This window comes from Triturus cristatus, chromosome 8 (assembly GCF_964204655.1).
Source record: "Triturus cristatus chromosome 8, aTriCri1.1, whole genome shotgun sequence".
NCBI classification, from domain to species: Eukaryota; Metazoa; Chordata; class Amphibia; order Caudata; family Salamandridae; genus Triturus; species Triturus cristatus.
Window position 1 is genome coordinate 751,250,428 of NC_140591.1, and position 21,478 is coordinate 751,271,905.

Below are 21,478 nucleotides of genomic sequence, written 5' to 3' on the forward strand. Positions count from 1 at the left end.
CTGTGCCTGCGAGGTGAGCAGCAGAACAGCGCAACGTGGCCGGCTGCCGGTACATTTTTAAAATTAATTTAAAAAAAAAGCTTGTCCCTGTGACCTCCCCCTCACTCCCGCCCGCCCTCCACTCCTGCACAATACTGCCCGCTACTGGTTACTACACCAGCTAATTGACAACTATCTGGTCATGAAGAGCCAGGTTAAACTGTAAACAGCCATGTTCGGCAAACATCAAATATGATAGTGTATGGAGAACATACACCAGGGCAATCAAATTATATCCACTAAGATCTCTCCCACAACCTCATATTAAGAAGGGTGGTTTCTGCTGTTGAGGTCCCACTTTGTATTGTCTATACTGTCTGCCAAAGCCTCAGCAATGGTTGAAGTGATATATTTGACTAGCTGACAACTGCATACAGTAGATAATAAAATTATGCAAGGTGCCACCCTCCACTCTTCCACAAGGAAGAGTGCAAGGGGGTGTGCACATTCTACATATTTACTTTTGCTCCTCACCTATTTTCTAGAAGCCTTGGAAAGCACTGCCATTGACAAAGAGGGCTATTCTTTAAATCGCCATGACATTGATGCATATTTCAGCTGACAGCATTGCTCATCAGAGCACTGTCTTTTAAAGTCTATGTAACCTTTAATATGGCAGAATCTGTCCTTTCTGATGATCTGAACATGCTGGAGATTTGGCATGTGTAAAAACCCTGGGTGTGCCTGACTCCAACATGGCTGACCTAGAAAAGGGGTCTAGGAGTGGGGTACAACTTCTGTCTTTATTGGTTTCCAATTATTGTGGTAATGCCCAATCTTGGACCTACTTATGTTTTTTTCTTCTTGGTCTACTTCATGTTTTTCCTCCCAGATTTCCTCTCGTCTGTCTCTTCCAGTTCTGCGTCACCAATCTGAGTTCAGTCCTGTCTGATGATTTGTATATGAGTGCAATCCCATTGTTTCTCTAGTATCTATCATGTTTTTATGCCTTATTATTTCTCTCACTATTCTTTCACAAGTTCTGCCTGATTCGTCTTCATATTTCTTCAAGTTTATTCAATTACATACCCAGTTCTATTTCATTCTCGCTCAAGTCCTGCCTCATTGTTTCTCCATTTCTGTGGCATTCTGCCCCACCCTCGCCCAGCCATGCAATGTTCTATTTTCAGTTCTGCCTAATTCACTAGTTTCCCTTTTTCCTTTGGTATTAGTAATAGCGCCAGGGTACCTTATATGTAAAGGTGAACTTTATAGATCCTTTTAACATTCAATGTACAGTACTACATCAATCTTTCTTCATCTGTGTCCCAATCTATCTCCAGATCTAGTCCATCCTCACTCTGTTTTCTAGTTCTGCCCCATTCCTTCTTCACTTCTCATCCATTCTTGAACCTTTTTGCGACTTTCTTCCACCAGCTTTTACTCATTCCTTCTTCATTGCTGACCCATTCTTTCTCTGGCTATGTTTTATTCATTCTCCAATCTTGATTTATTAAATTATTTATGTGTTAATTTGTTTATTTATTTATGTATTTTTACGTAATGGATTTAAATATTATGTATTTATATATTCCTATATAGTGCACTTAACCTTGGGTATCAGTATTTGGTACATGGAGTAATAGAACACTTAGATAAGTGTAAGGCATAAGTAAAGACGTAGCTAAGTGACATTATTAGAGGTAAAGAAATGGAAAAACAGGAAGAAATGTCAAAGTGAAGGTGACTCAAAGGGTAGTAGTTCAGTGATAATTTTGTCATGTTTTAGTGAATGAGGATTATTGGTTCAGGTAACTTTCAAAGAGAAAAATGTTAGGTTTTACGAAAAATGAGTAGAGGTTTCAGGCTGTTGATGTTTCACTTGGAGCAAGTTGATATAGCTCACCTGAATAGGATTGTGTATCTTCTCTTCAAGTGTTGGATTCCCTGGTTTTAAGTGTAAGATTCTGTAGGTTCCTTAAATTAAGTTTGGTTTTGTTTCAGATCTTTTTGATGCTCTTTACGTTCTTGTGACATGCATTTTTCAGTTCTGTTTTGTTCTTCAGGTCTTGACACATGCATTCTCTTCTATTACTCATTTGTTCATTTCTAACTAAGAGGCCAATTATGATGTTGGTTGGAAAGTCTCCGAACGGCATTTGGATTTTCCTAACCCGTGTCGGAACCTATGTTTCCGATCGACTCGGAAACAATTCCGACCGACCGATTATGATGGAAAGGTAACTGCTCCGTCTTTCCGACTCTGTTCCGACCGGCAATCAGAAACTGCGAGTCAGTTGGAGCCGAATCATACAGGTCTATGGACCGCGTTTCCGACCTAAGTATTACGATGTCGGATTTGGACAGCCTTTCCGAATCGGTCTGTCCTACACAAAATGGCTGCTGGAAACTGATTTTGGTGGCCCATAGCAGGCCCCCCTTCACCCGGAGACCTCCGGTTGTGGTCTGTGGGGGTACCCATGGGACACCTCTTTACATCCATGCACAGTGTGGCAGGCACCATGGAGTGCCCGCCACAGGGTGCAAGGTTTTCTGCAAGCACCCCTTTCTTCAATGGGAGCCTGCGTTGTCGGTGGGAACATAGGCTCCCATTGAAGTCAACGGGAGTCCGACCGAACAGTGTTCGGAAACATCGGAATCGGTCAGACTCCCTGAACCCGAGTCCGTCATAAACGATTACGACAAGGAGTCGGTTGGAATGATTTCTGACCGACATTGTAATGAAGCCCTAACTCTACACATTATTTGTCTCCACTAGAATTCTTAATTTCTCTTTCAGTTTCAAGTCAGTCAATTCATCAGTTTGCTCTTCTCATCTTTATCTCATATTCTGTCCCTCACAGCTTCCTATTCTGTCTTGTTTGCTTCTATTTCTCACCGCTCTGATTTCTCTGTTCTGTGTATGGGTCAAGTTCTTTTTTTCCCAGTTTCTTAACCTGTCTGCCCAAGTATGCAATTGTTTCCCATAGAGTCTCACTCCTTTTTCTCCCAGTTAGTCTTTCCAATTGCTACATTCACTTTTGTTACTGACTTTAAAAAAAAACCTTTGCTCCAGGTCGAGGGACTGTCACTGGTTACCAAGCAGTTCTTAGTGAACTGTAATTTACCACTGGTGCCTGATTCCCTTAGGAACAACCACATTGCTCAATGCCACTAAACAATACTATTTATGTTTGAGGTGGAACCGCCAAGGCCTAATTTAGTTGCTGGTTATAGAATTAGAACTGAGACACAGCATGGCACACTAAATTAATGCTCCATAAAGGTCAATGGCAAGACAAAGTTAAATATTGAATTAAGCTTCAGATTAATAAAATATTAAATGCGATGATCAACAAACACAATCAAAAAGTCCTAGCAGCTTCTTGGGCCTAGATACAGCAATAAATACATTTAGAGCTTTATTCTTCTTAAAGCCCTACTAACGTTGTAACACTGAGCCCATGGCCACATTCCATTTATGGAAATAGTGAACGTATATGTAACATTCTCACTGCAGTGACATGAGTGCATGAGACTGTACTCAGCTAAAGTCTCTCAAGCTCATGCATGTTACTTCTATCACAGAGATCAGGTTTCTTACCTACCATGATTTCAAAGAGAAAAGGTTTTAACAGTGTCTCTGTGAGTGATAGGTAAACTCATCAGTAGGCACCGAGCAGCTGGGGTCAATGCTGCAGAGCGTGATGCATGCAAACGCCCTAAATCCCCAAACAAAAAATCAACCAAAGAAACCACTGGACCGCACGTTTTATGGGTGCCCATCGTGCCACATTAAGCTTGTTCAAGAGTCATCTGAAGTCAAAGGTTGACATTAACATTTTGCTTTCTAGAGTTCATAAATTTCAGTGGTCCTTCTCTCAAAAAGAGTCAGTCATGGTCAAGATATTTAGGTCCTGCTGGCCATGGGTTGCTAGGTCTAATGTGCTCTCCTGAATTTAGAGTAGGAGCAGGTCAGCTCAGTAGTCCCAGGCTTAGTGCTGGCCTCAATGGACTTAGCAACACAGGATCCTGCACCAGGTATAAACTTTTTCCATGAAAGTGCAGAATGATTATTCCGAAGTTAAAATGGAGCTGACACATTGTCTCAGATCTTCCATTATTTATCCAAAGTTGTGGACACTGAAGGGAAAGCCTGTGTTCAGTCATGGGTGTTGGCACCTTAGAAATTCAGAAGCTGTCTAAATGGTTTAAAGGGTATCTTGATTTGTCTCATCTCAAGAAGCAGGGAGAAGAAGAAGAAGAAGAAGGCCACTAAATGGTCTGGGAATTATATGTGGTTCACACATCACAGTCGGTTCTTTGCCATTCGCCATTAGCAGAGCACATTTTCCTGGTTCTTCTCACGTTCACAGAAAGGTAGCAGAACCCTGCTCAGAGTCACAGCTGCTTTTTTGCTTCATTATCTTTTGTCTATGTGTATTAAGGGTTCAGTGCCAAACAGAGAGAGATAAATAAACAGCCCAGGGTACTCTGGAGGTGTAGGCAGGGCCAGTGGTGCAAAACTACATTCCAGGGTGACAGAATCCAGATGGGCCCTGACTCAACTCAGAGTGACCTATACTGAGTTTAACAGTCATGGTGTCTTTCTTCAAGGACTCGGGGCGTACTGTACTCCACAAAGTACTACTCTCACACAACCAGTGCCGGCTTAAGGGCAGTGCGACTGGTGCCACCGGGTGTTTGCAAGTGTATTATGTTTTTAAAGCACCTGCTGCAGTATTTCTTTCCTCCAGCAATTACCAGGCCTCACAAAAAATGTCAAGATAACTCATGTGATTGATATTCTTCCTGAAGAGAGATCAGAGTTTTGTACACTTGAGGTTTTGACTTATGTGAAGGTGGTGCATAGGGTTAATATGCCTGACGCAATGAACATGTACCAAGTAGATTGCAGAGTGCATATAATGTAAACAGATCAGCAGGTTACTGCTTTTAAAAGAGACATCCTTTTGTTAGTTACAATTTATAACTTTTAGTCCTTTGGCTTTTGGAACATTTCCTGTACACTGATTTACACACGTATGGTTGATTGTCTCTGTGTAATGTGTGTGTGATGCAAAGTGCTCTGACATCCTTTACTGGTATGAGTGGCACTGTATAACTAATTCAATGAATCTGAGATAGAGTGGTTATTCTAACTTGGTCACTGTTAAAGGATGCTAGTGAGAGAATCCGTGGTGGAAGTGGTCATTGGGGTTGCCAACTCACATTGTCACACTGGGCGCCACCAGCGCTAAAGCCGTCCCTGCACACAACATGACATTCAAGGAAAGAGAAGGTTTCCAATTATAGGAGAATTGTAAGGTCTCACTACAAGTGGCAATCAGTTCTGTATATAAATTGCCCTCTAAAGGGGGTGACTTTCTGGGGGCTGTAGCACACTTTGAACCCCAAGTTCCAACTCCTCTGTGGTGCATCCATGTAATTATATGAACCTAAGTCAATATTAGAGCCCAAAAAGAATTGATATTGAGTGGGTGCATCTACCCCAAGTTCCAACTCCTCTGTAGTACATCCTTGTAATTATATGAACCTAAGTCAATATTAGAGCCCAAAAAGAATTGATATTGAGTGGGTGCATCTCCGGGGTGCACAGAGAAGGCCTGCACTCAGGGCAAACTGTATTTACTGTACTAGCTCCTGCTTAGCAACCAATCATGATGAAGCTGGGTACCTGAGAGTGGAGTCTAAAACAGACACAGACTAGGTTTGAGCTCGGTAGAGGATTGCTCCTTAATCATGTGACAGAAAGCTGCATAACCAATGGTCTCCGCTTCCCTGTCAATTGGTGACTAATAAAAGGGTAACAAAGAATGAAATATGGTGTAAAAATGTCGCGTTTTTTAGAGAGAAAACTAAGGGGCTCATTATGATGGCGGGCGGACTGATGTCCGCCCGCCATCATAATGGTGATGGGTCCGCCTGCGAGACGTGCAGCGGTCCCACCAGCCCAATTAGGATGCACCCGCTACACTGGCGGGCGCATCTTGGTCTTTTCACATTGCGGACGGTGCTGCTGGCAGCAGCACCGTATGCAATGTGAAAATGCCACGATGTGCATTTCCATGCACAACGTGGCAGGCACCACGCAGTGCCTGCCACCTTGTGCATGGAAATGTAGGGGGTGTGCAACCCCCCACAGAGGTGGCCCGCACCGGGCCCCCAAAGCCAGTGTCTGCCTGTCTTTTTGTGGCGGGATTACCATCGCAAAAAGACAGGCGGAAGGGCTCATCCAAATCACTATGGCGGTGCCTGCACGGCACCGCCGCAATGATGCCCTGGTTCCGGGTTCCGCAAGGCGGGCGGAAAAGGACTGCCTTGCGGGACCAAGGTGGTCAGACTTTCTGTCCCCCGCGGGACCAATGTGATTTCCAGCACCATCCTAATGTGGCGGTGGGTGAATCACAATATGATGGTGGGAGGATCGCCACCACCAGCCTGGCGATGGCGATTCTCCCGCAATCATAATGAGCCCCTAAGAACTGAGACAATTAATGCTGATGTCATAGCTGGGAAATGAGAAATAACGCCATTAGATCCCAGGGGGATTGCTATTGATAATAAGTGAAAACCCTTCAAGGGTAAACTTTGTTGATGTTCCCAGCTTTTACCAGTTGGCTTTCGCATGCATGGTTCGGAATTACTAGTTAAAATGTATTTAACAGATCCAATAATTATCAGATGCGTTAAATACCTCAAGCTTCATTGCATTTCGGCTGGTCAAACCTGCTGAAATGTAAAAGGGTAAATGTGCAGTGGCAGCTGCTAATGAATAAAACTGGGGGGAGGGGCGGGTACAAATAAAATTAAAATTCACTTAGCTGCTGCAGTTTCTCTCCTCCGTCCTCTTCTGTCTCACGGAAGCACCGGAAGCACACAGGCTCCCAGGATTCCCTAGTCAATCACAACGCTGCTGTCACCATGATGACAGCAGCGTCGTGATTGGTCCGAACGCCCGGGTTTGGTGCTCAGACAGTGACTGGGAGCCTGTGCATGTTCTCCACTCAGGCTGTACATGCCCAAGACGGCCGGCCAAACCGTCATGCGCACCTCTCCCCCCTGCTCCTGTGACACCCCAGCCTTGCCCACACCTAAAATTAAAAAACACTGAGCCAGTACGGAAAAATAAAATGATAATAACATTGTGTTATTATAATTTTATTTTTCCTTTCTGTACTGCTCAAAAAGCAGTGGGGCAATGCTCCTCCGCCTTAGCGCAGGAGCCGCCGCTGGAAATGTGTACAGTATTAACCATACCATGCGGATTGTGGTGCATTAAACACTAAAATCCAAATGTTATTCCCCAACAACTCGTAATAGGTGCTATTTATCACACCTGATTAATAGTGAACCCCAAGGTATAGTTATTTGCGGGTGAGATAAATATCACTTGTAATCAAGTCCAAAATGTGAAAAGTGGGTGCTAAAAATACAGAAATTCCCCATATTTTCTAGAGATTAATGTGTTCCATTTCTCTCCCTCGTAAATTATGTTCAAATGGAGAAAAAATGGTGCATGTGGAAATGTACAAGTCTTCAACACCTACCTACTCTTGAAAACTGTCCCCTTTGTGAGTGAATGGGTATAGGACAGTTGAAAGATGCATTTAAATCTATTGTTTGTATACATTTTCATACACATTCCAAAGTATTGTGTCACTTCCCTGATCTGCAGAATAGGAGGAAATCTCTGATTCATCGATGTTTTTAGTAAAATAGGCAATCGGGCCCAATGTGTCCTTCAGTTTGAATTAGCCACGAAATGTCTGTTTTTGTTTTATAAACATGTTTTCTTTATAATTTCTTTCTTTTCACAAACGGCACATGTGAATCATGTGTGATACCATGTCCCCCACTGTCCTTTGTTTTGTTTTCCACTGCCTCCTTCCTCCTCAGGGGGACAGGCATTGAAATGGCAGTGTGGCATCCACACAACAAGTTAGGTGGATTTGAAGTAATTGTCTAAAAATGTGGCTGCTTTTTGTGATGTTTAGGATACGACGGCCTTCCAGGATGGCGAGGGAATAAAGGCGAAGAAGGGCCCTTGGGGGACGCGGGTCCGATTGGTGTACCGGGGCCAGCGGGACTATATGGATTTCCAGGACTCAGCGGGAAGCCAGGTCCAGGAGGGACTATTGGCCTGCCGGGGTTTGTGGGTGAGGAAATCTTTGTTTCAACCATAAAAAAAATTAAAGAAATGTTATATTCGCTTTTCAAATACATATGTCGCACACGCATTTGGATCAATGTTACTGTATACAGTGTCCATTACCTGTACTTTTTCTGAAAGGTAAAAATTAATTACATGCGTTAGTACACTATGTTGCGTATTACAGTACCTGGCACAGATCCATAGGATTACACTACTTTTTGTAATTTGTGAATGTTGCTCCTGAATTAAGACAACATCAATTTCTGCACATTCCATATTCATATAAATTAAAAAATGTTCCAAATAACACAATATAATCATTTTTGGGCCAGTTCAAAATGGAAAAGATATTTGACAAATGCATTTAGAATGAATGTTTTGACAGTGGTCTAAAAACATGTTTTATTTTCAGACATCAAATTCATATACAAATTTTAATTTCTATATACAGAAATAGGAGAAACAAAAACAAGGTATAATATTTCAATACAGTTCACAAAAACACAAGCATTCAAAATTAGCCATGTAATTGCACCTCAGTGCAATGGAGAAGCGTACATACATTTTGGCTTTGCATGGACATTTATTTAGTGTAAATTTCTTTATTGGTGTGTGTCTCTTTTTTTCAGTCACCACTAGATAGCGCTTTCATTTTTGTGTTTAACCATGCAGAATTGTGATGGCATCAATCAGCATCAAGCTTAAAGCTTTCTTCGGACCACTGAATTACAACTAATTCTTGTACTCTAAAATGGAGGCTTATCAATGTGGCTCATGGTATGTGGAATGGTAGTGTAAGCCTTTTGGCTATCTTACCATTTTGATTAATTTGTGGCTCACACCTGTCCGAGAACCCTACATAACACTTCTCAGAAAGTTTGCAGTGCCTGACTGTAGGACTGTAGGGCTGGCATATTATAGTGCTCAGTGGTCTGTCTTAATCCCTGCCTCTCAGAACTACAATAGTCTAATGGTGAGTGAGTCCCTCTACGTGAGCGGATCTTAACATTTTGACTTGGGTGGACCCCCACCGAATCATTACTGGAGTTTGGGGTCTTCCACTGAGACATTATTGGAAGCCGGGACCCCCGGCCTAAGACATCTCTGTGATTTGAACATCAAAAAAAAAAATTAAAAATACAAAAACAAGTATGCACCAAACAAATGCTCAAATATTGAAATATTTTGTTTAATTCACTATCAAATATAGAAAAGGTTTGCAAATTTTCAAGTGTGCTTATTTATATTTATATACCTTATTCAATTTAATATATTTTAATTTTGTAAAACAGTCGCAGACCCACGAGTAGGCCTTGTGGACTCTCAGGCGTCCTCGAACCACAGGTTAAGAATCACTGCACTAGGTCTTTGATTGTAAATAAAGAAATGTGCAGTGTTCTCTTCAGACAGTAACCCCTTTGTCTACACAATTCTCAGGAATGATGTAATAATATATTGGTAGATTGATTTTAAACCAATATTGTCAACAGAAGTTAAGTTTGCAAACTGTTCCTACCACAACACTTATAAAATAATAGGTCTAATTTACAGGAGAGTCCAGTAGGAAATTTTCGAAAAATACTCATACTGCCAAGCAACTACCTCTTGCAACCATTGCCCAAATTAGAGATTGGAGGCATGAAGGTTTTCTCCAACATAAGAGCCCGTCAGCTCAGCCTTCAGGAATAGACTTTCGGTTATTCAACTGCAAGTGCGCATTGTTTTGGAAGCTAGCCCGTGCACTTTTTTCCATTTCTAGTCTACCACGTGAACCATGGTGCTCCCACAGGACAAATGCTCAGATATCTGAGAACTCATGAAAAAACTCCAGAGTACCAAGATCATGCTTTTTGTAGTCTTGCTACAGACACCTTCAGCTGCCTTTCACAGACGGCATTGTATACAGTACTGCTTTGGGTCAGCCCCATGATCTTAATTGGATGGCTTACTGGTCTATCTCTGTTCCATGCTCTTTACCAGATGGCTTTCCACCCTATTCGTGTGAGAGTCCTGCCCCTGGAGCTTTTCGTCTTTACCCCCCTTTTATTGGGTGACTTGCACGCTTTCACTGCTGAATCCAGCTGAATGTGGTTCAAATATCTATTACCTCCTACCAACATACTGCATGCTTTCTCTAACTTAACCAGTTACCTGTATTGCCTGCCATAGCTATGATATAATACAAATGCACGGCACGGCAATGCAGGCTGGTTTTGAAACCGGCAAACTCTCCTATGCATTTTTCCCCATGGGGGCTACAGAAAGATTTTCTCCACATACAGGGTGCTGATTACTAAACATTTTGGTGATCGGGTGTGCTATGTTTACACTTTTTGTCATATTTATTTCAGGTCCAAAGGGGCAAAGCGGTGATCAGGGCAATCAAGGACCCCCTGGTCCTCGAGGATTAAAAGGATTCTCAGGGGACTCGGGTGGCCAGGGTTTTATTGGCAGAAGAGGCAGACCTGGAGAGCCCGGCTTGCCAGGCCTGGAAGGAATGCATGGCCTACCAGGCCTCAAAGGTAAGGACTTTTTCAATAGTGTTTTACATGATGATGGCACATTTTGCAATTGTGAAAACTAATAATGAACTCCCCCCTGTTCCTACTTAGAATGCAATAGCAATTCCAAATCCTCAGGTCCTCATTATGAGTGGCACCTTAATCCAATTGAAGCCAATGAAAGCAGCCAACAAATGAGGAAGTAGCAGGGGAATCAGAATGACCTATTTCTCTGGTAATTCCTCATTTCTTAGTAAACCCTCAAACTCCAGCTTGCAGTCTACTGGTAACTCCCATTCCACCCCTTAGGTTAACAGTACCCCAGAATTGATAACTTCTGGGGTACAGTTACTGGGAGGATTACCAGGCCACTCAAACTGAGCGCCTCAGTCTTCAATAAACCCATGGCTAGAAAGTGACACATTGTGAGATTGTTGATGCCACTGTTTGATCTAACACAGTTCTAAAGTTCTGTTATGGTCCTTCTAATTGCTAATGGGAGGGTGCTTTGAACTAAGAGCCTAATTCAGGCTCTAGAGAATTGACTACCATCCGTTTGGGTGATGGGAGACTTAATGTCCGCCACCCCGACAAAAGGTAGTCTATCTGATTTAGAAATGATGGCCAGTCCAGCGGTCATCTCTGGAACCACTATCAAGTTTGCTGGATGGCCTCCAAAGGTTTTGACAGCCATGCACCAAACTTTTAGCATTTTAGATTTTTTTAAAAGCTAACTCCCATAGTAGCTGTTTTTGTTTAAAAATAAATAACGAATAACATTAATAATATTGGAGAAAAAACCTGAGGATTTTCTCCAATGGTGGGGGGCTTATTATTTGTTGTTATTTTTTTTGTCCCAAGCAGAAAACAATAGAAGTCTTTGTAATCTAATGGAGTAGGTTAAACACCCCCAATCTGCCTCACAGGGGTTGCAGAAAGAATGTTGGGCCTGTTACAGGGTAGGGGCAGACCCGATGCCTGCGCGGGTCACCCCACCACTTCTTTCTTTTGACCATTTTCCCGTGGTGGTTAACCGCCCCCCCAACCTCCACTTCTTTCTTTGTATATATATTCCCTTGTGTCTGATGTGCTTACTTCCCTCATAGAGGAGAGGACAAAAATTGTGTTTTGTTTGGAGGGGGAGCAAATGCTGGGGGGTCGCTCCCTTCCCTTCCGGATGTCTATTGGATGCATTTCTGTATGGGGATCGCGCGCCTGGGATGATCCCGCGCATGGATGCACTAGGAGGAGGTACCTCTGAAAAGGGGGCATTTTTCCCTTCCCAGTGAATGGATCGGTGCTCGGGACCTGAAACACCCAAGCACTGATCAAAGTGAAACCAGTCAGCAATAACTGTGCCGACTGCTTTCCCTTTCAATAAGTGTGATTTCAGCACACTGCACTTTCAGACGATTTCCTTTCCCACTTTTCCTAAAGCTAGTGTTAGAGATTGGGTTGGTTAAGGTGGAGCTACCTCTTTCTCTGTTCTGTTTAATGAGCATTGTACTTAATTTTGTTTCCACTCTTATCAATGATCACAAAAATGCTCACACCAGGATTTTCTTTAGTAATGTGGTGGACACACTGTTCACATTTACCAACTACTGAGGTAATGAGCCGAACGCTTTGCCCACTGTATTAAAGCAGTAAAGAACTGGGAACCTCATGACAAATTGTAAATTGCGGCAAAGAATGAATTGCAATTTACGATTCCTTAAATGGAATGTACTAAAATGCATTCGGTAGAAGTGGTCGCAATTTGTGCACTGACTTCTACCTAACCAATTGGTATTTTGCTAACTAACCTTGTACTAATAGGTGAATTCACAAAACACTGAATTGTGGTGGGTTTCACTGTTACCACACTCATTAATAATATGCATGATGTGGGTAGCTAATTGTTACCCACTACAATTGGCTCTACTTACATGCATGGTGACCTGCTAGGGTGAGCAGACCAACATGTCTGTGATTGCTTTTTTTTTTTTATGCAGCCCCTTTCCTCCGGGTGCATTAAAAAAACAAAAAGATGACAAACTATGCACACCTTTTTTAGGAACATGCAGTGACACCCAGGGACCATTGCCTGCTCCAAAAAAAACCTTTTAGTTACCATTCCGAAAAGGCAAGGGTTTCCTTGGGAACCCCTTCCTGTTTGCAAATGGCTTACCACCTCTTTCAAGTAGGTGTTGAAATAGTAATGTTTTGCAACTGGATGTCAGTTTCAGAACAGTAATACTTACAATATGGAATCGGAATCTGGAAGAGACACCTTTAACATGCCCCTTCCAAATACTGATTCGGTATGTATTATCAAATTGCAAGTTGGTAACTGTGTGAATACAAAAATGTCCGACCGCAAAACAGTTTTGCACACGAGGGCCAGAATTACTAGATAAATATCCTACCTAAAAATGTTATCCCAACAGGTGAAATCACTGCACACTAAAACGTGAAGACGACATGCATCATCCCACACGAGCCTGACCTTAATGCACTGCCACACCCTTTATGCCTATCCTATCTATATTGTTCCTACCAGGGGGGTTGAAGGAGAACTGCCAGGTTAAATTGGTTGATTCTGTGGGAAAAATCAGAACAAAAATACAAATAATATTAGATGAGTGTAAATCAAAGGTGGAACACATTTTTGCCTCTAATGGGTTAGGAAAGCATCATACAAATACTGATATAGTACATTAGAAGATATTTAAGGTGTGATAAACAAACAGAACCTACTATTACATTCTGATAAAGGAGAAACTCATAGACACATCACATTTCATGCCGTTACCCTCTTTTATCTTGATCTAGGTGTTAAAGGCTCAATTGGAGTAGCTGGTTTCCAGGGCATGAGTGGCCCAAAAGGTAGACCAGGATGGAAAGGATCCAAGGGCAACATTGGCAGTGAAGGCATCAGAGGTGTGAAGGGTATTTCTGGTGTTCCAGGTTTCAAAGGTATGACTCTTTTTATATTGTTTTGAAATGCTGCTTATAATTATGACACCATGCTTGCACACATACTCGGATCGTTAACTAATTAGAGTCAAACAAGTCTACTCAAATGAATGGTCCAAATTACAGCCAAACAGAGGTCTTCAATGGCTGAGCAGTGACAAAACATGGATAGCCATGGTTTGTTCATGAACATCAAAAATAGGCACTGACCTTGAACTGTAGTATGAGGCATGTTACCACAGGATCAACATTGTCCTCAAATTACTTCAGTCTGTATATTTTTGGTTCATTACAGCCCAAGATACAGAAAATCACATTGAATATGTACTTTCACATGATATCATGCAATCGACACACTGTAGAAAGGACATAAACAAAATTTCCTTTCTGGAAATTAAGGACACTTGGAGTCAGTAGTAGAGATTGATTTGGAATCTCTTTCTGTATTCTCTCTTAAAGAGCCTTGTAATGCACTGCAACCCTCAAATGCTGATCTTATCCTATTTTCATGATTTTCATTGGTTTGAAGCTAGTATCATCAGTTCCAACAATGAGTGTTATTCTCAGTTTCCACTTAAAGAAACCAGTTGACAGTGCAGAGATTTTCTCAAAATTATGTAAGTAATGTGCCGGGTAGGGGATTGCATTACATACTGCTGTCTGCATGTTGTTTGATGTCATGGTTGGGTTTTGATCTATGCAGGAGTGCCTTCCTTGAATTAATGAATGAGGATTTCTAAAGCGCACTGATATCCACAAACTTTCCGGCTGGTGTCTCAGGCAATGAGACCCAGTACAGAAGAGTTAAATCGCTGCACTCTATCAATGCATATTTATTGGAGGTTCCTAAATTTGAAAAAGCTTGCACTAGCAACAGAGATTTGGAAATATTGGATGCACAAATATTGGAGAAAAAATATTGTGACACAACAATATTGTGATGCAGAAATATCGTTCAGTCAGTCAATCATGATTTGTAAAGCGTGGCAAATCATCTGTGAGGGTCTCATGGTGCTCGATTTGCTTGCTGCTTCGTGGTGATCTCTTCATTTGATCAGCCAGGTCTTGAGTCCTTTCCTGAATTCTGGGAGCGATCAGGCCATCCTGAGGTGCAAGGGAAGGTCGTTCCAAGCTTTGGCCTCCAGGCGTGAGAAGGAATGTCCTCCACCTAGCCTTGGCAGATCTGGGGGTGGTGTTGTCAAGAATATCGTATTTTTATATACATTTTGTTGATTAATTAATAAAGTTTACATTGAAAGTTTATACGTTTTTTAATTATTAGGGTTATGTTTCATATATGTTATGTGTTTGAAGTGAGGTACTTTACCTACTGTTGCATAAGCTAGAGTGGAAATAATACATTATATCCCTCCGAAGTCCAACGATTTCCCTACTGTTGCATAGACTGGAGTGGCAAAAGTAAATGTTACCCCTCTCAACTCAAATACTTTCCCTACTGTTGCACAAACTGGAGTGGAAATAGTAAATGTTACTTCTCCGAAGTTCAACACTTTATCTACTATCGCACACACTGGAGTGGGAATAGTAAATGTTACCCTCCTGAAGTCTAACGCTTTCCCTGCTGTTGTACAGACTGGAGTGGGAATAGTGTATATTCTACCCCTCCGAACTCCAATGGTTTCCCGATTGTTGCATAGACTGGAGTGGGAGTAATACATTTTACCTCTCTGGAGTCCAACACGTTCCCTACTGTTGCACAAGCTGGAGTGGGAATAGTAAATGTTTCCTCTCTGCAGTTCAACACTTTCCTTCTCTGTTGCCGAGACTGGAGTGGGAATAGTTAATTTCCCCCCTCTGCAGTTCAACACTTTCCCTACTGTTGCACAGATGGGAGCGGGAATAGTAAATGTTACCTCTCGGAAGTTCAACGCTTGCCCTACTGTTGCACCGACTGGAGTGGGAATAGTAAATATTTCCCCTCTGGAGTCCGTCTCTTTTCCTACTGTTGCACAGACTGGAGTGGGAATAGTAAATTTTGCCCCTTCGAACGCCAATGGTTTCTCTACTGTTGAGTAGACTGGAGTGAGAATAGTAAATATTACCCCGCTCCAGTCCAATGCTTTCCCTACTTTTGCACATACTGGAGAAGGAATTGTAAGTTTGACCCCTCTGCAATCCACCACTTTCCCTACTGTTGCACAAACTGGAGTGGGAATAGTAAATGTTTCCTCTCTGCAGTTCAATGCTTTCCCTCTCTGTTGCCTAGACTGGAGTGGGAATAGTAAATGTTACTACTCTGCAGTCTAACGCCTTCCCTACTGTTGCACAGACTGGAGTGGGAATAGTAACTTTCACCCCTCTGGAGTTCAACACTTTCCCTACTGTTGCACAGACTATAGTGGGAATAGTAAATGTTACCCCTCTGAAGTCCAATGCTTTCCCTAATGTTGCACAGACTGGAGTGGGAATAGTAAATGTTACCCCTCTGAAGTCCAACGCTTTCCCTACTGTTGCACAGACTGGAGTGGTAATATTGTATATTTTAACCCTATGAATTCCAATGGTTTCCCTACTGTTGCATAGACTGGAGTGGGAGTAGTAAATCTTACCTCTCTGGAGTCCAACACTTTTCCTACTGTTGCACAGACTGGAGGGGGAATAGTACATTTTACCCCTCTTGAGTTCAACACTTTCCCTACTGTTGCACAAACTGGAGTGGGAATAGTAAATGTTACCTCTCGGAAGTCCAACGCTTTCCCTACTGTTGCACAGACTGGAGTGGGAATAGTAAATATTTCCCCTCTGGAGTCCATCTCTTTCTCTACTGTTGCACAGACTGGAGGGGGAATAGTACATTTTACCCCTCTTGAGTTCAACACTTTCCCTACTGTTGCACAAACTGGAGTGGGAATAGTAAATGTTACTACTCTGCAGTCTAACGCCTTCCCTACTGTTGCACAGACTGGAGTGGGAATAGTAACTTTCACCCCTCTGGAGTTCAACACTTTCCCTACTGTTGCACAGACTATAGTGGGAATAGTAAATGTTACCCCTCTGAAGTCCAACGCTTTCCCTACTGTTGCACAGACTGGAGTGGGAATAGTAAATGTTACCCCTCTGAAGTCCAACGCTTTCCCTACTGTTGCACAGACTGGAGTGGTAATATTGTATATTTTAACCCTATGAATTCCAATGGTTTCCCTACTGTTGCATAGACTGGAGTGGGAGTAGTAAATCTTATCTCTCTGGAGTCCAACACTTTTCCTACTGTTGCACAGACTGGAGGGGGAATAGTACATTTTACCCCTCTTGAGTTCAACACTTTCCCTACTGTTGCACAAACTGGAGTGGGAATAGTAAATGTTACCTCTCGGAAGTCCAACGCTTTCCCTACTGTTGCACAGACTGGAGTGGGAATAGTAAATATTTCCCCTCTGGAGTCCATCTCTTTCTCTACTGTTGCACAGACTGTTACCTATACAGGCATCCTGGCGCTCGCTATCAGTAACCAATTTGAAACATATACTTGTGACTACAGACTACCCTCTCCCTGGAGGAACCATGATGCGTTATTCAAGCATCTTATATGAGTACAGTGATCGCAAGATAGGTGGTAAAGTAATCATTAGCATGCAATGAGTACACATCTAATGTGAAACAGCAGGAGTGGTACCAGGGAGTTAGTTTCCCTAGATCCTGATAAAAAGGCAATAGGGGTACTGCTTGAAACATGTTGAACTTTTAGGAAAGCAAGTACATGACATCCTACTTTCCTAATCCCCCCTTTTTAATCATATCGACTAGAGGCCAGAATAAATAGGATACACCGACTAGTCAGGTATTTTTAAGATACACTCCAGCACAACCCCCACTCCTATTTTTTAACACCATCTCCTTTATCATTACATAGTCACTTAAATGCTCCTGCATAGTACATAGGTCGCAGCACGTTCTGCTCTGTAGCGAAACGGGATACACCTGATGATTAAGCATGCCACCAAGGGGTAACACTGGTGGGTGAGGGTTTTACAAGAAAACTCTGTTTTCTCCAGTGAAGGGTTAGTCTCTTTGCAACAGCTGGGTTCTTTTTTGCGATGTAAGTGTTCCTGCACATAAACAATCATCCCTGCAGTGCTGGCCCCCTTGCACCATCGGGCAAGGGTGTCTGCATTGGCACAGGGCTGCTGTTTGCTTGACAGCGCAGGGGAGAAAGACAGGAATGCACCGTATCTTGTAGATATGGCACATTCCTAACCACTTATTCTAAACCATGGCAGCGCATCAACAAGGTTTGCTATGCTGCCAAGCGTCAAAATATAGAAAATGAGGCCCATGGATATGAGTCAACTTCGTGGGTGATAGCTCCCAGTAATATCAATTACTGGGCTTTGAAGCAGCTGTCTGACTAGCGATTTGTATAATAATGGATAGTCACCCGCTGTGCAGCACAAACAGTTTTGAAGGAGGTGCCCAGGGTCAAACTGGGAGAGAAAAATAGGCCTGGGCACCAAAATAAAAACGGGCCTGTTCGAGAATCAGATATTTAAAAAAGTGGCCCATATTTGCAAATCAGGGCAGTTTTGAACTTGTAAAGACATGGTGTATAGGGGTTTTGCAAGGTATCGAAAACTGCATGTATTTTTGCTTGCTGCTGGCAATGTTTGCGGTAATGTCAGAGAAATCAACAGTAAAAACACCAGACCACAAAACAGACCCCAAACAGCCAAAGAAACGGACCACACACTGATCTGTCAGAGAAGCCCTTCTGACACTACCAGATTGCCCAACAAGTCAGTCCGACTCTGGCAGTGCCTATTTGTCACTGAGTGACCAGAGCTTCTAATGTCACTTCATGAAAATACATGTCTGTTTTACAGTCCGATGTGATTGTACGGGATGTTTTTCAGGTGATCGCGGTGAAACAGGCAAGCCAGGAGTACAACCAAAACCGGAATCCCATACAATGGCAAAAGGTCTGAAAGGAGATGGTGGAATTTCAGGTGAAACAGGGATCTCTGGACAAAAAGGTAAGAATGCACAGTAAATGGTGAATTGGAAGCAATGCGTATGTTTTTCATCAACTTCCCGTTTGTGCTAATCAGTTATTCTCAAGTCAGTGCTTCAGTCTCCCAGTCCTGTTCAGCACAAGGGAGAAATAGTACGTTGAATGAAATCAGTAGAATCAAGGGTTGAGATGTTGCTCATCAGATTCAAATATGTGAACAGAAGGTTACACACAGACCTCTGTGGGAGATGCATTAATCCACTGAGCTATCACACTGCAGTGTTTAATTTGCTTTCTTATCTGGAAATCATCCACAAATATAGCAGACCTCTCCTAGTAACTTCCAATCCCTTGACCTGTATCATTCTCCCCTCCCTATACTAGAGGGTAAATGCCTACCTCACGTTTGGAAACAAAAAACATCCAACCTCTGCTCAAGAAACTGGTTATCCATTTATTGTATTTTAAAATATGGATGGTGAGTGATCCAGCGCTTGGCCAACCCTCTCACCATTATTATCTGATAGACCTTTTTTGACGACTGATAGGTAAAGGGAGTTAGCATTTAATCAAGCAAACTCGTTAACAGTGCAACCCATTTGGCTACACAATAAGGGCCAGGAATCAGTGACTATAGTTAAGAAGGTTTATTACAAGTTAGCAGTCCGGTCAAGGTGAAAAAAAATCTCAATGCCATGCTGTAAAGGTACACAATAACAACCCAACCTCATAAAGAAGTTCAGGCGTACCAGAATAAGGCAGACAAGGAGTTAGTCACAGCAATGCAAAAGATCGATAACAGAATTTGATGCTAGGAGTAGAGTTTGTGGTTCTCTCTCTCTTCTTTACATGGGTGAAGGCTAAAATCATCTATACTAAGTCCAAACTAAAGAGGATGGTTTCAACCCTAAAAGGATCTACAAAATCTTGTAAATGCAGAAAAATAGGAAAATGTGGAACAGTGCGGGAAGGTGTCAGCATTTCAGAAGCTCGATCAAGAGTCTTCTTGGGACAGGGAAATGAGTGTTAGCCTAAGCCACACTCAGTAAGAGTAAAGGGAATACGCATTAAGGTCTACACCTCTCAAAGTCCAAAGGAAAGTGGCAAGTCTTCAGACAGTGTGAACATCAGTTATTACCTGGACTATCTCCAAAGCAACACCCCTCCGTTCAAATTATTAGGGGATCCATTGTCCTTTCCATTCCCACGCTGTCAGCTGCAAAATTCACCAACTATCCCAGGCTAATCCTGGGAAGAATATTGTCATTGGTTACCTGTGAGCCTTTGCAACATTAATAGATGGAAACTTTCAGTGGACGCTCTGGCTCTCTCTATCGAGAGTACAGTGTTACATCTATTCACAAACTAACAAACCATGTGAATGTACCTGCAAATGAAATACAGCACATACGTACGGGGTGTGCAAACGACTCGCCAGCCCTGGGGGGTACTAAGAAACCCAGCATTATTATTTGAAGACTACACCCTTTCGGTGTCAAAGACCCCCAAGGGCCTGGAAATTTTGCTTGACAGATTTCGTTTATTTTTCACAAGCTATGGGCCAGCCATGAATGCCGATTAAACAAAATTTATGGCAATCCATCCCCATAAACAATTTTGCTGAACAGTTAGTTTGGGGGGGAAGACAATTTAGAGAGAGTTATGGACTTTGACTATCTGGGCATTTGTCTGTCTAGTACCAGTTTATGGAACAGCCAGGTTGTTAAGAGTGGGCTTCTTCTTAACCATGGGACTGCTGCCACGTTGAACTTTGCAAAACAAACAGCTTTCCACCCAATGGCTCCACAACTGGAAATTTGGAGAACCCAAGCTGTGGCCTCGGCTATCTATGGTTCCAAACTTTGGGGCTATAGTAATTTTAAATCCTTGGGGGTAGCTGAAAATAAGTTCTTGAGGGCAGCGCTTAAACCTCCCCAAGGTACGCCACTGATTTTCTTTAGAATGGACCTGAACTTTCGTCCAATCAATGTCAAAGTGAGACTAAAACCTGTCTCATATTGGCTGAGATTATGGCTAGTCCCTGAGCTGGAGTGCTTTAGGGATGGGCTATAGGATATTCTTTTCATTCCCAGGTGCATTGCCACTCTGCAATGGCTACGTCATGTTAAGCAGTCTCCTTTTGCACTGGGATTCACCGATTTCTGGCAATGCCTGCAGTGTATCTCCACCTCCTCTACGAAAAAAGTAAAATATGCTTTCTAGGAACATGAGTCGAGGAAGATAATGACATCAACTAGTCATGGTAGCGTAGTTGAGTATCTGTTAAATCACAAATGGGAGCCAACGTTTGAAACCTTTTTGGACGTGATAAGCACACCATTTATTAGATCATTGTATATAAGGATTAGACTTGGTACTTTCCCTCTTGCATCATTTATTTCTTAGTGCAGGCTCCGCATGGAAGGTAGTGCAGCTTGCCCAGCCTGTGGGGCAAAAGAGGAAACAGATGCTCACTTACTTGTTTTCTGCCTATCATTTGCTAGACAGTGGAGACATTGGATTATGCCTTTGTGCAAATATCTTGAAACGCATCTCTGTAAACAAGCTTTGTAAATTTGTAGGTCAGATACTGGGTCATGTGTCGTTTTTTCTATTGCTAAATTTCTAAAAGCAATCTGGCCTATCCAAGCCAGGATTGTCAAGCAAGTAGTAGCTGTTAACTCCGAACATAAGAACTAGCTTGTATCTATGATTGTTGTAAATGCACATTTTACCAAGCTGGGCGGCTGGTCAGTAAGTCTAACCTACAAAGTTACTTCTGTACTTACGTTGCAGTGGCATCTAACTAAGAAGCTTGTTTTAAAAACTGCCCCAAACGTTATAGAATTTTGGTGGGTATTGGTGTGGGGCTTTTAAGGGCAAGATGGAATTGTTTAT

General features: G+C 42.4%; 1 protein-coding gene across 1 annotated transcript in view; it reads left to right on the forward strand.

Annotated features, from left to right (window-relative positions):
• COL4A2 (collagen type IV alpha 2 chain) overlaps positions 1–21,478 on the forward strand; it is a 633,759-nt gene that overhangs the window by 509,726 nt on the left and 102,555 nt on the right. The window contains exons 30-33 of the mRNA XM_085622168.1: positions 7,998–8,159; positions 10,507–10,677; positions 13,471–13,614; positions 18,483–18,602. Of these exons, the coding sequence (XP_085478294.1) occupies positions 7,998–8,159; positions 10,507–10,677; positions 13,471–13,614; positions 18,483–18,602 (597 nt within the window). The remainder of the gene's footprint in view (positions 1–7,997; positions 8,160–10,506; positions 10,678–13,470; positions 13,615–18,482; positions 18,603–21,478) is intronic.